We start from the raw sequence: 18,043 nt of genomic DNA, 5'->3' as shown, positions 1-18,043 counted from the left end.
TGCCAAATTGAACGTGAACTTTTGACTTTAAGTTACGAAACTTGTCTCTATCAAGTTTCGATGTCGTTCTCTCAATATCCGAAACACTGTCGCAACCTTCGCTATTGGGAGTTAGAGATAACGTCTGCAGGAGGGTGAGAATCTTCATCTCTGTTCGATTTTCATAGTCAGCAGTATATGTGGTTCAATACGCGTTTACGAGCGCCATAAAGCATATTATAACATTTGACTAATCAAAATTTAACGAAAGTTTCGACTGCTTTCCATTCTCACCCCGAGAGCCTTAATTAAAGAAGTGATATGAGATTAAGTTTAATAAGCCTACTTACTCAGGGTAAACAATCTTGAAATTTCTTACGCATCATTCCCTAATACACAATAATTTTCATAGACATACATTCTTAATTTAATATTTGAAAATGAAATTATTCTGAAGTTGATCAAAATTATTTTGTCAATGCTGAATTCGGTTTATTGGTGATTATAGTCAAACACAAAAAAGTTGAGAGCCATTTTACAATTTGAAACACTACTTTTTTATTAATATATTAGCCGACCGACCAAGCGTTGCTGTGGCTAAGGTTTTAGTTATATTACATAGTAGTAACCTATTCAAGGGAAACGGTAGGAGAACACCAGTCATGGGGACCACCATGCTTTTTTGGTGACAATGCCATTAAATTGTAGCTTACTTGAAACCATCTGCCATTGCGCCATCTGTTAGAATTGTGACTATAAACAAATATTTTGCAATAAAATAATATTGTGGGTATAAATCGAGATGTAAGCTCCTTTAATCCTATCTTTTAAGTTAGATCAAACTGCACACGGTGTGCAAATTTGATTGAAATCGGTTCGGTAGTTTAGGAGTCCATAGCAGACAATCAACGTGACTCGTAATTTATTTATAATAAGATGAGATCTACGAGAATATACGTATACGAGTATAGTCATATCTTTCATGGCGCTAGAAACAAATTCTTAAGCCGTAGGGATACCTAGTATCGCACAGTGAGTTGTTCAATTCCTGAATCTTAAAATTCTTTTGCTTCACGTATAGTGAAATTATCACGAATCTACAAAAAAAAGCGTGCGTACAAAGTACACCTGTCTGAAGTGAAACTTCTTCGGCAAACGAATTTTTAAATCTTGTTTATATTTATACAAATCTAAAACTTTATATTTCCGAGACTTAGAGTGAGGGAAAAAGTGAGATACGTTAGAAATTTAATTGTCATTAATATATTAAGTGTCGAAAATGAATACAAATTTTCGGTAATAAAAACACGTGGCATTTTAATTTACAATACGTCATTTGAGATTTCAATAAATTATTTTGCATAAAATTTCATAAATTCTCTTTTAATTTTAAAAATAGAATTCCTATAAGGCAATTCACCCTTCTCATTCGGTGTTCAACTCTTCCGTTCGTAATTTGAGAAGTAATAGTAATTGTGAATTGGATAATTAATTTTTTATTGACGTTCGTAAGTGAACATTAAGACAGTGTTGGTCTAGTGGCTTCAGTGTGCGACTCTCATCCCTGAGGTCGTAGGTTCGAACCCTGGCTGTGCACCAATGGACTTTCTTTCTATGTGCGCATTTAACATTCGCTCAAACGGTGAAGGAAAACATCGTGAGGAAACCGACAAGTCTTAGACCCCAAAAGACGACGGCGTGTGTCAGGCACAGGAGGCTCATCACCTACATACCTATTAGACTGAAAAATGATTATGAAACAGATTCAGAATTCTGAACCCAGACCGAAAAGCCTGTAGGACGACTGATTTATTTATTATACCAAATGTCCACAGACACTGGTACCATTGTGCAGAACAGTCAGTGGTGGAACTGGTTAAGGCTCCATTAAGAAGGAATAGCACACTTTTCTTCCTTGACAAATGATCAGCTAGACTTGCCAGCCAATATCTGACTTATGGTATTATAGCCGTGAGCAAAAAGATGTTTATAAGTTTTCCATTTTAAATCTGGTTTCTGACGTTTAATTATAGAATCACAGTTACGTGTCTAAAATAAGCTACACAGGAAAAACCGCTTTGCTTGAATATTCAGTGATGAATCCCAATTACTCATAATTGTTTCAAATATGTTACGGGAAACACGAATTGTTTTGTTGTTTTGTGCAATGGTATTGGGTCAAAATGAGATTTTATTGGAAAAGTGTTGTCCGGAGAACTTTCATGTGAAAACTACATGTGTTATAAATACTATTGGGAATAACAATTTCTCTGATGTACCAGTTTACGATTTGAACGAAGACAACTCGAATTTTCAAGTTAAAGAGAAATTTAACAGTATGTTTCGTGTGGTTGCTAATGCGTCCATTACTCCTGGAAAAGAAATAACTAATGCTCAATTGATGTTTGTAAGTAATAATAATAATAATAATAATAATAATAATAAAATAATAATTTTAAGATCGAAATTTGATTTGTGAATAAAAACGCACCCCCTGAAATGGAAGGTTATGGGCTGCGATGACTGCCCTTTTCGGGCTTAGTAAAGTAACATTTAATAAATTCAATGAAGCATATATAACATACATAAACATATTTATAATACGATAAGGGAATCTAATATAGATTCCCTTTAACGTAATTTAATAACAGAAGCATAAAATAATAATTATGTTTCATAGATAACTTTTATTCAACTTTTTGACATGAGGCTTAAAAGTTTAAAACAACTTTTTATTTAAAATTATGCAGCAGTTCGTCAAAATGTGTACAACTATTCATCATTTTATTAATTTTCTACATCCAATAAATAACTAAAAACTATTCAAAATTCCGATTCTACAAGATCGCCGGTCTATATTTCTTTTCAGAATGGCTTCATAATTACGGACAATGACGTCAAAGAGCCATCAAGCTTTTGTTTAGACTATAAAGAAAATGGCAACTCTACTGAAATTGGCTTTTGGTTAATAAATAATGGAACACAACATCAGGAGAAACCAGTAAAAGATATAGAACAATCCTACATATCTAGTAAGTATAAAGGTTTAAATTAGGGATGCATCGATACGCCTTTTTGCCGATACGATACCGATACTCTTATAGAAATATCGCCGATTCCGATACCGATACCGATACTAATTATTGAATTCAAATTAAATTAAGGTAAAATATATCAAGTCTGGTTAAAGTTTTTAATTTTTATTATAAAATATAAACAGTTACAAACTTTGAATAACATTAAAGGTTTAGTAAATAAAATTAAGAATTAAGAGTAATAGTTAAATTAAAATAAATAACTGTTAATAATTAAAATTAACATTGATAAGATTTTTGTAATTCTGTATTTTATTTAATTTGGTATTGAAAAAATACTACGCGCGATAGCAGTTAAAAACTAACTAAAGTGTCTAGCAAAATGGAATACGCGGGGACTAAGCGGGTGTGAGGGGCATAGATAGTCCGTGCCTCGTTTCCCACGCCCCAGATCAAACAAGATGCGCTTTTACATTACTTTTTTTTAAAGTGCGAAATTTGAAAAGTATCGTTGTATCGGCAAACCCAAAGTATCGCCGATATATCGGTATCGGTATCGGTATCGGATGCATCCCTAGTTTATATCCATTTAAATAACAAGTGAAAAATTAAATAAAAATTGCAAGATGGTGCGACAGTTTGCCCTACGTTATTGTTTGTAATAATTGTTAATTGAAGTTATACTTCTTTTCTAGAAAAACGATGAGAGTATTTTTTCTATTGTTTGGGTCGTTTTTTTTCTACAAACGTAAGCAAAAGATAAAAAAATTTAAATGATTTTTATCTTGTTACAAAGTTGTCAAAGAAGTATAACTTCTAACGCGTGTACATAATTACATAAACGTTTTTTTTTATCCACTGTTTCTTTTCTTCTCGCTGCGTCATACATATTAGTTTTCTGAACGTTTAAATGTTAAAAAACAATATTATAAACATCCGTCACACGTCCATCAACCTTAATAGAAAGAATTCAGTGGTGCTACAACTTTTTAGGTCTTTTATACCGACACACACGCCATCGACTTTTTGGGTCCAAGACATGCTTCCTTACCTTCCTTCGTTTACTACTATAGACAGAAAGTCTATTTGTGTACAGCCGGGAATAAAGGAAAGCCACTAGGCCAACACTGTTCTGTTTATACAAATACATAATATATATATAATGTAATCCTCATATTTCATACATTACAAGGAAAACCTAACTTTTACAAATTCCTCAGTCTAATATAAACTATTTACGTAACTCAGTCATGTATGATACCTTCATATTATAACACAAATTACTAGCAAATAGATATACATAATTATTTAATATAACTAAAAAAATGCTTAAAACATAATATTAAAAAAAAACACTTTATTAGATAGAATGGCTTTTTTATTCCTACTTTATATTAAATATATTATAACGATCAATGCATCTTACAATTTATTAGATATATGTAAATTGTATATATTTATGTTTGTATAAGTTGTAAGTTTTATAGTCTAGTCGACAAGTTGAAAATGGAACAAAATAGAGATACTACTCTTAAAATTATGTGCGATAGCTCATTGGATCCGGAATGACGTCCAGAAAAATGTGCTAAAAGCGTGTATTAGCACATAAAAAATTGCAAAAGTTATAGACAATTAAAGATGAAAAAAAAATGGCATTTAGTTTTTCGCCAATATTTAATAAACTATTAATATTTAAGAAATTTCAAATAAAGATTCTGAAAGAGGAGGAAATTTCCAATAAAAAACTCCTAACTCCCGGAACTCTATCTCCATTATTTATAATTTTAATTTAACGCTGAAAATAGGTCTGCGGGTGACATTTTTAGGATTCGCGCGTGGCGTCATAAGCGACTACGGCACATTAATTAATTTATTTAAGGCATTGAATTTTTTTTTTAAATTTATTACATTAAAAATTTTATGATTTAAAAAAAAAAAATTCCTTAATAACAATTTTTAATTGTTTATAATCGTTTTTTTTAATTTTCTATTGTTTAAATAATTAGTTAAGAAATTTTTTTCTTTCTAAAAATCATAATTGACAGTCCTCTATAAAGTTGTCCTCTATAGTATTTGAAATTTCTTAAATATTAATAGTTTATTAAATATTGGTAAAAAACTAAATGCCATTTTTTTTCATCTTTAATTGTCTATAACTTTTGCAATTTTTTATGTGCTAATACACGCTTTTAGCACATTTTTTTGAACGTCATTCCGGATCCAATGAGCTATCGCACATAATTTTAAGAGTAGTATCTCTATTTTGTTCCATTTTCAACTTGTCGACTAGACTAATATGTAGTATGTAAGTTGTAGTAAGTTAACTGTGTTTTATGTTTATGTTTGAATGTGTATCCGTTTTTGGCTTGTGTGTACAATGTAATTGTTCATATATTGTACCTTTAATAAGTAGCTGTAGGTATATTCATAAACATATAAATAAGTCAACCATAAAGTTGTAAATTTTTGTTTCAGTTACTGCATTATTGACATCATGTGTGTTTCTCTCATTGACAATTCTGGTATATGTTTTACTACCAAAATTACGAAATATGAAGGGCAAAATCCTTTTATCGTGTGTTATCAGTCTTCTTGGTGCATTTCTAGCATTGGCTACCATGCAAATAGTGGAAATAAGTAGTGCTACAGTACCACCGAGCCTTTGCTACAGTTTTAGTAAGTAGTTATTATATGTAGGTATAATAAGTATCTTAATTATAGGCTTATCTAAAAGTAGCCTCTTAGAAACTTAGTCTGCTCAGCAAGGCAAGTGAAGTACCGTCTCACTTCACTCCTGGCTACCGCTTGCAACTCTATAAAGCATACATGGAATACAGTTACGTTCTAAGTAGCTTGATATGTTGGCGTTGCGTAGAGGTGTGGGGTCTCTCTGCAACGTAAAAGGCCGGGCTTCGGGTCAATGTGGGTGGCAGGGCGGTATCACCTAACATTAGATGAGCTTCCTACCAATATGCCTTCTGGTTTATAGAAAAAAATAAGCTTTGTTAATACCGGCCTATTCTTTTATTAGTTGTTAGCTAAGGGCTACTCTCAGTCTTGTCAGGTTTTGATTTTGTATCATGAGTTCATAGGCCTCTTTCAAGAATGTCACATTATATTATTATCCTGCCGGAATTAGTATTTTTATTAAATGCAATACAGCAAGGAAATGCTGCCAGCGTTAAAGGTACACTGCCACAGGGAAATTTTTATATTTGTTTTAATTTTCTTTTTATTAAATATTTTTATTATTACTATGTAGGTTAAAATTGTAATTGTTATGTTTAGGTTTTAATAAACGATTAAACTATGTATTTTTATCGACTTTTAATGACAGAAAACAAAGTTCTATCACGGCTCACCGGTTTAATCCTGTGATTATTAAGTTGTGTTGCTTTTAATTGATCCATTGTATGTCACCAGGACTACCTTTATCTATTTTTCTTGACCATGCTTAAACGTGAGACTAGTTATATTATACATCGATAAATACAATAAAATAAACATTTGAAATCTAATAACCTAAATATTACACGATATTTTACATATTAAACTGTGTTCTTTTACAGCTTCCCTTTTTTATTTTTTCATCCTGTCGAGTTTCTGTTGGATGAATGCTTTGTCTTTCATGATGTGGCGAGATTATGGGTAAGAACGTGGGTAACACTGAAAATGTTTATAACTGACTAGTTAGAAACATTGCTACTGAAAACTTTTTGAATTTCAATTTTAGAACTCTTTGGTATTAGGTATATTGCATTCGTTTGTCATTTGTTTTTGAGAATTGGCGGCAAATCTAAAACTCTTGTTATACGTGAAAATTAACCTAAAGCGAGAAAATTTTCGGTCAATGATTTATTATGACTTTCGTTGTGGGCTTACTCAACAGTAAAGCTATGATAGATTCTTCATGGAGCCCCATCTTGTGCCACTATTTACGATTGAGAAAAATCTTTCATTTTGATATTATATGAAGTACCTTTAAAGAGCTTCTTAATTAAAAGCCTTGCCTCCCAACTGAAAAAACTCTTGCTTCGCCGAGAATTTACGTTAACCACTTAGCCACAAGGCGATATTTTGTTGTTTATATAAGTATTCATTTCCAGGCGCATATTCGAGCGAACACCGAGAGCTAACAATCGAGAGATTGAAAATAGACGCTACAAGAAATATCTTGTTTATGCTTGGGGAGTGCCTATGATTTTAACGATTCTACTAAATGTGTTAGATCACGCAGGACTAGAGCGTTTTTCTTGGTTCATGGTACCGAATATTATACGAAATGGTTGCTTTTTACATGGTAAGACTAAGTTAAGATAAGAGTGTTTTATTTTACTTTTTATGTATTTTTCCTTTTTTTTATTTATAACCTGTAATTTATTTGATGATATATAGAAATGCATGTTTATGTATTCTAGAATAGTATCTCTGTATGTTTACGAGTATTCTTACTGACTCATTTATAAATTTCACGACACAATTTAACGACAGTATACCGAAGTTCAATAGTGATTGCGGTTTTAGCAATTGTCGTCCAATGTAATTCTAAGTTTAAAAATAACAACGTTTTTTTAAACATCTTACAGAACCTAGAGACAAGAGACAGCTTTTAGCTCTGTTCTCTAGAGCTTAAAGATTAGTCAGGAATTAGTCAAGAACCTAAAATACGAACATAAAACATTTATTTATACTAAATACGAAAACTAAATGCAATAAAAGCGCGCGATCATATTTATTAATTTGATAAGAGATTCTAACAGATAAAGAAATAAAGAATATGCAGTGCATGACACAGACTATGAAACGTTGATTTATGAACTTTGATTATAGATTAAGAATAAATATTGTATGGAAATAATTATTGATATTTTTACAGGATATGAAAGGCTACTTTACCTCGATTTGCCTATGCTGTTATTGTTAATAGGAAATTGGTATTTCTTTATTATAACGGCATATAATATATGGGGAATCTTCAAAGAAACTAAAATTCTAAACGAGTCTGCATTGTCTTTAAAAAAACTGTGAGTACCATCACACCATGTCAATAAGTATTATTTCAACAAAACAATCAATTTGGATTGGACGTGAAACTGACGTACGTACACTAATTACATATTACAGGTTATTAGTGTATGTAAGACTATCTGTTCTGATGGGAATTTCGTGGGTGCTAGAAATAGTCGCACAATACTTATGTATAAAATAGACGCTCTAATACATCTTCCCTATTCTCCATTTGCCCCATTCCTATGTGCCCCTTTCCTCGTGTGCCCCATATCATAAGGTGCCGTGAGCATTCCTGGAAAGCATGCTAATCTCAGTATATTTATTCAGAAACCATTTTTAATCCCTTAGAGTATATTCGGTTAAATAATATTATTATTTTACAGGTTATTAGTGTACCTAAGACTTTCTGTTCTGATGGGAATTTCGTGGGTGTTAGAAATTGTCGCGCACCTCTTGCCGCCTTCACATCTGCATCCAGTTTGGGTCGTGGTTGATTTATACAACGGGTTCATTGGCGTCGGCTTCTTCATGGTGCTCGTATGCAAGAAGAAAATATGGAATTCACTCCGACTAAGATGGTATGTAGGTTAAATTTCTTGTTCTATTAAATCGTAAAGATTATATTGAAATCTTTTTATATTACGGAAATATTTTTTTTTTATATTTTCATAATACTTTTTGTTACAGGCAACACAAAGGCGCTTATAATACTGGTTATTACTCGACTAGATCTAAATCATCAAGATTACAACATACTCCATAAAAATTACGGAAGATCTAGATTATTTTTTTAAAATTATAAACTACTTATAAGAGTGTGTAGAAGAAGTATATTGTGCTAGAAGTAGGACATTGCTTGCCCGCTCCTAAAGATATCGATTACATTTCAGATGGATTAAAAAATTAAATTTCGATTAACTTAAAGTTTTTTTTCTTTAAAGAAACTTTAAAATAACAGCAGCGCTTTGAAAAAGACTGCAATCCCAACTGTTTCCGCATGGAAGCCACTACCACAGCAAGTATCGTAATAATATAATTATAGGGTCAGCCAAGTCATTAACGTCAGTGGAATGGATCAATTTCTTTTGATGTTTGTTAAATTAATAAGAAATAAACCTGATTTTGAGATGGCAATTTTTTTTGGCATTAGTACTACTGCTGTTGGGAATATATTTGTTACATGAGTAAATTTTGTTTATGAATTATGGAAAAAATAGATATTCGGCCTAGTCGCTCACTGGTTGATTATTATATTTTGCGAGATTTATTTAAGCAATATTATCCAGCTACCAGAGTGATAATAGATGGTACAGAAATACGCATATCAAAATCAAAAAAACCCTACAACGCAACAAACAACATTTAGTAGCTACAAACACCACAACACTAAAATATTATTGGTGGGCGCTACATCTGGTGGCGTTTGTTCAGTTCATCAGTCATCTTGTATCGTTTTGATCAGATGGATATGCAGGCTCTACCGGTGACCGTCAAATAACTGAAAGTTCCCTTTTAGCTGGTATTGATGAAAAAGTTGCAATAATGGCTGACCGTGGATTCAATAATTGTGTTATGCTGTGTAATTAAATTAAAATAAAAGTCAAAAGTAATTAGTGGGTTTTATTGTTTCTTAGTAATTCTTATAAGTATATTTATTCAGTAGGTCCTTTTTAAAATATTCCACATATAATTTGTTCAATACTTTTAACATATGATTGATAAAATTCTTCATCCCTTACCTCATAAATTTTTTTAAATGGATTTTGAAAAATATCCAATGTGATTACTTCGTGACAAGATCTGCCTTTCTTCCTTTTAAAGAGCCGCCCCGGATCTTCAATTCTACTTTTAATTATGGAACAGTCCATGTTGAATACATTATTCAGCAGTTTTCACTTATAAACACCTTTTAAGATTCACTAAATCGTACCTAAGATTTACGTAAAAATTGCTGAAAACTGACAGCGTATTGTTATAGGTCAAGCGATGATAGCGACATCAGCTGCTTGGCGTTTTCTCCTCCATTTAGTGGAGAGTAGTAACTATCTCTGTACCTACTATATTAATTTCCTCTTTGGTCTGCCGTGTGTGACTCTGTGGTGAATTGTCATCTGTCAATCATGTCAACTGAGCGTGATGTATAGCAAGATTGATTTTTGTTGCGATTCCTAAAACCAGCTGTTCGCTGCAACGATCAAAGACTGCATTGCGCCTGCCTGAACTTTATGCACTAGGAAAGCTACCTAACTTCCACCGAGCCCCGGATAAAATCTAGGCCAGTTTGCGCTGTGCTATCATCATGTCGGTCGCCGATGTTGATGAAAGGTTTGTTCTTTGCTTATAATATTATTGTTTTAAATAAAAACGGACGTTTTAACTTATAATAATCGTATTTCAGAGTTTTTGAAGAATTACAGGCACTTGAGGCAATATTTTCTCCAGATATTATAATCAAATGGGAGGATGGTGTTCCAAAGGGTATTGAAATGAATGTGCTGCCTTCGACGTGTGATAAAAGTGATGAGCAGTATGTCCGTTTGACCTTAGAGATTTATCTATCTCCTGACTATCCTGAGAGTAGCCCCAAGGTCATCATGAGAAATCCTCGAGGCCTGGATGATAGGATCCTTTCATGCATTCAAACTGATATAGAAGACAAGTTAATTGACAATATAGGACATCTTATTGTTTATGAATTGATAGAGGTATGTTATAATTTCTAACATTTATTTCTACTCATTTGAGTTCTATACACCTCAGTTTCATGCTAAACAAATTGAGAATTAAAACTTATTTATTTTAAAAATAAAATAGGTGGAAACTACTAAAACCTGTTAGTAGAATTTATTAAATGCAATACTTAACTTATACAAGTAGTACTGGAAGGTTTAATCACTAACAAGCTTTGATATAAAATTACCAAAAGAATAATGCCTCATTATGTATACTTAAATGTAACTCTACCCATCCTTTAGTGTAATCTTCTATTGCAACAGGTTCTGTGCGACCCAGTTATATGACAAAGAAATTTTTCCCTTAACCTAGCTATGCTCATTGTCAGCAAACACTAATGAATAGAACTCAAAAGAACTAGGAGTTTGATTCAAGACTAGACATTAGTGCTGTTTTGTGTTTAAAAAATTCTTTTGAATCTAAAGTTTATTTAACATTTATTTATCACTATCCTGCTTGGCTATACTTTGTCTTTAAAAATTTTTTTAGATGGTACGGGAATGCCTAACTCAATGCAACCTACCACGAGGTCAATGTGCAATTTGTCTGCATGGATTTGTAAAAGGAGATATATTTATAAAGACTCCTTGTTTCCACTATTTTCATAGTCAATGTTTGTCTAAGCATTGTATTGCTGGCAAGAAGTACTATGATGAGGAGTTTGAGAAATTACCGATGTGGCAACGGATGGAAGCAAAGCCTCATCAGGTTAGAAGGTTCATACATTAATGTGCATGCTTAGTAATAACACAACATTTTAGCACCATTTACTTTTAACTTAAGTGTAATTGTTTTACAAAACTTAACTTTTGAGGTGCCGAAATTTCTAAGAAAGACACCTGAGGTCATAAACAGCAGTCTCGCCTTTGTTATTGTTAATTGCATTAACATGTGTGCCATTATTCTAAGATTACATTGCCTGTAGGAAATTTTGGTCTCAGTTACTAAATGCACCACTGTCACCTATCATGTATGATGAACAAGACGGCCAGTAAAAGAAAAGCGTTATGTGTTTAGGATAATTTACCTATATACATAGTTGGTTAAATTTGTTTTTTTTTCTAATTACTCTCTATAACGGAAGAAAATGCTTGGTCCCTTGAAATTCGTTATATAAAGAGATACACTATATTAATAAAACTAGTAAGGGCTTTTAATGAAAGTATCTTTAATTACCTATCCATTTCAACAGAAAACTAATGTAAATAAATATTGCAATAAATTTATGTTTATTTAAATGTGTATTGCGTTCATTTACCAAAGACAATATTTTATTTTTATTATTTTATAGGTATTTAAACACTTATTACTTTTTACAATAACTAAGTAATATTAATTCCAGCAAACCTGTCCAGTATGTAGGTCCACAGTTCAATTCAATGTGGATGATCTGAAGAAAGCTCCGCCGCCAGTTGAATCCATTGATGCCCAGCCTTTCCATCTCACTGATGAAATTAAGGTACAAAAAGTCTAATACTGATTGATTTTTTATTGATAAAATGAAAATCCTAATTTGAATCATTTCTAAGTTGTAAGGGTCTATATAATGTTGTCATTATAGTGATTGTAGCAAGGCAACTTTAAAGCGAAGACAAAATTTAAATGACTAATAATATACAATGTTGGCAGTGGTGACCTGGCTTCATCATGTAACTCTTATCCCTGAGGTCGTAGGTTCGATCCCCAGCTGTGCACCAATGTAGTTTCTTTCTATGTAACATTAAGAATTTAACTCGAACGGTGAAGGAAAACATTGTGAGGAAACCGGTTTGCTTTAGACCAAAAATGTTGAGGCAGATCACCTACTTGCCCATTAGATTGACAAATGATCATGAAACAGATACAGAAATCTGAAGTCTAGACCTAAAAAGGTTGTAATGCCATTGATTTATTTATTTTTTAATATTAAATGGGTCATACCTACATCTAAAATTATGATTATATTAGTATGTATATTGGACTCATCATACATTAAGAAGCAGTCTTTCAGAAGTTTTGACGACTCATTGGTCTAGCGGTTAGTACCCCTGACGCGAATCCATGAGTCCCGGGTTCGATCCCCGGCTGAGACGAACATCGATGTGATGAGCATTTGGTGTTGTGCTTAGGTCTTGGGTGTTTAAATATGTATTTATATGTCTATCTATCTATAATATGTATGTATATCCGTTGCCTAGTACCCATAATACAAGCTTCACCAGCTTAGCATGGGACTAGGTCAATAAGTGTGAATTGTCTTTAAAAAAAAAAAGAAGTCAGAGCTTCTTTAAATTTTGCTAATTCCTGGCATTTTTTTTTCCTGCATTTTTTCGATCAATATGATCATGATGATTTATATTATTTATTCTTTATTACACAATTTTAACATAAATAAAATTACAAGACACTTCTCTTCTAGATAGCCTGAACCATTATGTAATTTCTTGTAAAAAAACATTATTTAAGTATTATATTTGTATCAGGCTATGCAAGAACGTATGGCAGCGCTCATGGCTCACCAGATAGCTCGTGGGGGAGTCATTGGAGTAGGAGATTCTGAACCCCCACCGCTCATCATCACTGATCCCACTGACCAGCAGGTAAGAAGTTTTTTATGAGTTTTCATATAGCTAAAATTAAATGCAATATGACATGAATGAAAATAATTTTGTAAACAAAATGTATGGTTGAGTCTCTAATCGACTTCTTATACAGTAGAACCTCGATAACTTAAACCTCGGTAACATAAAAACCTCTGTTACTTCAAAAAATACTATGTTCCCTTCCCATCAGAGCCCAAAACCTCTATAACTTAAAATACGCAACCTCTATAACTTCTAAATTCTTCAAAGCTTTGCGGCGGTTAGCTTTGTGACAACGACTTACTTGCATCATAAGTTTTTGATCGTTGTTCTGGAAACATCGCTTTACTTTATTCTCCTCTCTATTTGTCATTAAAAATCAAATCGATTTAGAAACACTGAATTTTTTAAAACAAAAGAAAATCACTGATTTTTTTAAGTAGACTAAACCTTTAGTTGTTGTTTTATTTTTATGTAATGTAAGTAATGTGAATAAATATGATTACATATTTAATTTTCAGTATTTTATTGAACCCATCCTTCTGATGCATTCAAGTAAAAATGGGAGCAAGGGTACATAGAAACATGTACATACCTCTATATTAACCTTTACCTAACATAGAACCTTGATAACTTAAAACCTCTATAACATAAAATATTTTGTGTTTCCCTTGGACTTTATCTTATCGAGGTTCTACTGTATTTTAAATATACCTATCATCATTGCAGAGTATTTTGAGTAAATTGACTAAAGAAGAAAGCAAGTATTGTTTGGTAAAGTCAAATCATTTATTTCAATTAGGCCTATTAAAGAGGCACTTGTAAAATCAAAATTACAAGTTAAAAATGTAAAAAAAAAATCACTAGTGCCCCTTCCAAAAGGTTAGTTTCATATGAAAATGGGCAAGAAACTCCATACTTACTCATTTAAAGTAGTTTTTACAATAATTTGTATACATTGGATAATTATATGTGAAGACCATGTACCTAAAATTAAAAAAAACTACTATACTAAATTAAAAGATAGTTAAGTAAATTCATGAAGCTCGTTCATGAAATCGTAACTATATTCAATAGTTACGATTTTCCATGTATACGAGAAATTATACATGGTAATAACGAAGCATAACGAAATCTTTATCTATTTCTCCATCTAAAATTATGTTTACAAAATAATAATATAATACAATTATAGTAAACAATATTTATATGTCAAGAAAAATACAATTTCTTTGTCAATATTGATTTTAAATATTTCTTTAACTCTAGCAGCCAAAATCATCGTCTAGTGGCACCCAAAACCCAAGACCTGAAACATCAAGCAGTGTTCGTGGTATGGGCAATTCCGCTTCCGGTGCGCCTGCTTCGCCTACACGCCCGCCCTACCGTGGACCTTACAGGTAAGTCATAGTCTATACATGTCTGACAAAAAGTCTCGTTTAATAAAAAAAAAGGGTGCGCGTACTTATGTACGCGCGTAAGAAGTTATACTTCTTTGGCATTATTAAAAATAGTTTTTGATTGCATGCAAATAATTAATTACAATTAAATAATCAAAGACTGGAAAAGGAGTCATTATAGTCAATAAAGTTCAGTTTACATTTGAAAAATTAAATAAATAAATATTTATTATTATTCTCTTACATTAAGTGTAACATAAATTCTATTATTATTCGAATGTTGTTTTTAAATTATGTCCAATGCCGTAGCATCTTCCGTGGGCAACTTCATTCTATTAATTTTGTGTCACGGTGCGCGCGCATCGTAAAATTTCACTCTCATCTATTTTTCAAAACGCGCCTAAAGAAGTATAACTTCAAAAATTAGAATATAAATTCCAATCTAAACATTCCAATATTAAAAAGAAATTGAAACAAATTTATTATAATTGGCATAAACACTCGTGACTCATAGTAATTTGACATTTTTACGCTATGACACCTAGACCATTGACAAACTCTATGGTAGCGTGGTCTATAATCACAAACAACTGCAAAAAAAAACGCTTTAACCATTTTATGTCTGTGCCTCAGATTTCTGTATCTGTTTCGTGATATTTTTTTATCTAAAAATCAAGTAGGTGATCAGTCGATACACGCCGTCGACTCTTTACTTTCTTCCTTCATATAATAGGCACAAAGGACAGGTGCAAACAAGTTCAAACCATTTTATTTTCTTTAAAATATCTCTCTATCTCTTCATTTGTGTAGATATAAAACTGCAAAGATAAAAATGATAACCATATCTGTGGTGCATAAAATGAATTGTTTAGATTTGCTTTAAAAACATTTTTTTTAAGTAGTATTATTTGTTAATTTCAGGGGATTCAATCGTCGCGGTAAGCCAGGTAGGCGTGGTCGCGGCGGTTCGCGGTGACCCGCATCGCCAACAGAACCGCCAGCCATACCCTAGCGACCTCTCTCTCACACGCGCCCCATCCCACTCGCATACCCACATCTACCCTCAATAATAAATTGCAACTACCCTCCGTTAGGTAAAGTTTTAAACATTCTGCATCAATTCAAAATAATACAGGTTGTCGAGGTTAAGAGCTTTAAATGTGTTTTAAGGAAATCAATGCTCAATTCGATGACTTTTGAAGTCGGATCGAAAATCGATTATAATGTGCTAATAATAAGTTCCTATACAGGGTCCCTTGTGTTAACCGACTCGGTCGGGTTATACAGACTGACGATTTACCTTATATAACGTTTTCTACATAATATGCATGAGCTTTTGTGCGAACTAAGCTTAATATTATTTGCTTTTTTAGGCCCGTATTCTAGAACGTTAATCGCACTTAAACAACAGCAGATTCAAGACGATCTTGTGAGGAGTATGAATTAGAATATGGACATTCGAATCATTAGTTTATGCTTGCTCTCGACAATATTGCATTTCTTCGTTCAACTTCTTTAAAAAACTAAATTGTTTTATTGTTATTTTAATAAATATTAATAAAAAAAATTGTTTTGGTAATATTGGTCCTTAAAACACCCTATTTGAAATAAAATTAAATAGTATACTGGCTCGTAATTTTATTTTTTGTTCTGTAATTTTGTTGGAGAGCAATCTTAATTATAAATTATAATTTGTTTCACTAAAGGTACTATTCCACCCAATCCCAAAGCGCCAATGTGTCGGTTAATCTGATGAATTGATAATTACAAATATAATCGGTTTTTGATTCTACGCAGAATGTTTGAATCGTTGTCAAAATAATTTGATCAAATAGGGCAGATGCGGTTCTACCCTCAAAACTAATGTAAAAAGACCCGCAGTATAAAAATGTATTTAAAAAAATCTGTGAAAAAAACTGCGTGGTCTGATATTCAAAGATGACTTAAAAATAGATTCCAGCAGCTAACAGAGTACTGCTTAGGAAATGTGTTAATTTTAGTTTATTTAAAATAAACTAAAAACAAAAAAACACATACTCCATACACTTGAAAACAATCCATACCTGTCTCTTTCATTTGACGTGTGTTAAAGAGAGACAAATTGCCCATTTTGGAACTGTTTAGAAGTCATCTCCGAGCTTATGTCACGATGGGGCGGCACAAATAATATATGTACTCGTAGTGTAAGGTACATTTCTGTGACGAATCCTAGTCAAATAGATTACAATTTAATGTAACGTAAGATTTTTTAAGCGGCGGATGCATAGCTATTGGAAAACCAGTTTCCAAGGGTTTTCTTACATGTAGCAAGTTTTACATGTAAAAGGTCATAAGGGAGCGTTCAAGTATCACGTAACGAATTTTGGGGGGAGGGGGTCTTTTTGTAAAACGTTACGATGCGGAACGGGGATTGAATTACGCGTTATTTTTGACTTTCCAGTACTTTACATCACATAATGGTAACTTTTAGGTATTAAGAGTCACTAGGTCACGAAACGTTATACTATTCTTGGGTACAGTACTGTAGAAAAACGTTACGGCGCGTTACATGGGGGGGGGCAATAATCTCCAAAAATTGCGTGACGTAATACTTGAACGCTCCCTAACCTAATAATATTAGAAGTTGTATTGTAAAAGTAAAGGCACGTTTTTACGGGTTCCCGGTCGGAATATAAAGAGTATATAAAGCGACACCCCCATGGGCCGTTTTAAGTTATACATCTTCTGAAGCGTTGCAATTCTCTGGCCACCACAGTCATTCTATGTAAGTATGAAACAGCATCACTACTATAATTTCTATTGAGTCTATAGAACTGTTTACGTGGCTGTCAATTTGACGCAATTGGTGAACTGTCAAAATTCGTGACATGACATTTCAAATGCTACTTAAAGTAAGTACGAAATGCATCCGTCAATCATTTGTGGATCGAAAGATATAGATGGGATTTTGATTGATTTAAAATGTTGCCTGTACCCAAATTAATATTAAACTAAAATATACTTATTCTCTTATCCTTGTTTGAATATACGCTCGCTTAGTGAAATAATATATAGTAATTTCTTTGGAAGCATACTTTATATATTTGGTCTATGGGCGAATAAACACAATAACCTTTCAAACAATTGTTATAAGTTTGTGTACAATATTTGTATATTTATTAACAACAATTTTAATTATATATTTGATGTACTAAACGTTTTACCCATACAAGCCCAAGGGCAAATATTTAATTATTTTTATTTAAGATTGCATTTCGCGGTTATGTAAATATAGACTTTTAAGTTTTGTACTTATTTAATTGTAGAATAAGGAATAAATGATTTT

At 32.3% G+C, this 18,043-nt stretch overlaps 2 protein-coding genes across 5 annotated transcripts; both read left to right on the top strand.

Annotated features, from left to right (window-relative positions):
• The first annotated feature begins 1,647 nt into the window (after positions 1 to 1,647).
• LOC125048956 (G-protein coupled receptor Mth2-like) lies at positions 1,648 to 9,611 on the top strand. 2 transcript variants are annotated; one of them, XM_047647934.1, is made up of 8 exons: positions 1,699 to 2,386; positions 2,849 to 3,011; positions 5,490 to 5,690; positions 6,584 to 6,662; positions 7,121 to 7,314; positions 7,891 to 8,038; positions 8,408 to 8,602; positions 8,712 to 9,611. In XM_047647934.1, exons 1-8 carry the CDS (start codon positions 2,108 to 2,110, stop codon positions 8,785 to 8,787), a joined length of 1,335 nt encoding a protein of 444 aa, XP_047503890.1. In that variant the 5' UTR covers positions 1,699 to 2,107; the 3' UTR covers positions 8,788 to 9,611. The 2 variants fall into 2 exon arrangements, with proteins under 2 accessions (XP_047503892.1, XP_047503890.1); XM_047647936.1 differs by lacking the exons at positions 8,408 to 8,602; positions 8,712 to 9,611 and adding an exon at positions 8,139 to 8,392 and having other exon boundaries at positions 1,648 to 2,386.
• A 528-nt stretch (positions 9,612 to 10,139) lies between these two features.
• On the top strand, positions 10,140 to 17,730 carry LOC125048957 (E3 ubiquitin-protein ligase RNF25). Of its 3 annotated transcripts, XR_007116916.1 has the most exons (8): positions 10,141 to 10,349; positions 10,423 to 10,729; positions 11,247 to 11,465; positions 12,100 to 12,216; positions 13,220 to 13,336; positions 14,588 to 14,718; positions 15,640 to 15,812; positions 16,092 to 17,730. XR_007116916.1 is itself a non-coding variant. In XM_047647938.1 (7 exons), the coding sequence occupies exons 1-7, from the start codon at positions 10,324 to 10,326 to the stop codon at positions 15,692 to 15,694; spliced, it is 969 nt and encodes a 322-aa protein (XP_047503894.1). In that variant the 5' UTR covers positions 10,140 to 10,323; the 3' UTR covers positions 15,695 to 17,730. The 3 variants fall into 3 exon arrangements, 2 of the variants coding, with proteins under 2 accessions (XP_047503894.1, XP_047503893.1); XM_047647938.1 differs by having other exon boundaries at positions 10,140 to 10,349; positions 14,591 to 14,718; positions 15,640 to 17,730; XM_047647937.1 differs by having other exon boundaries at positions 15,640 to 17,730.
• The last annotated feature ends 313 nt before the right edge of the window (positions 17,731 to 18,043 follow it).

The sequence above is a fragment of the Pieris napi genome, chromosome 4, assembly GCF_905475465.1.
Source record: "Pieris napi chromosome 4, ilPieNapi1.2, whole genome shotgun sequence".
NCBI lineage: Eukaryota > Metazoa > Arthropoda > Insecta > Lepidoptera > Pieridae > Pieris > Pieris napi.
Note: the sequence above shows the minus strand (reverse complement) of the source record. Positions and strands in the feature narration are given on the sequence as shown.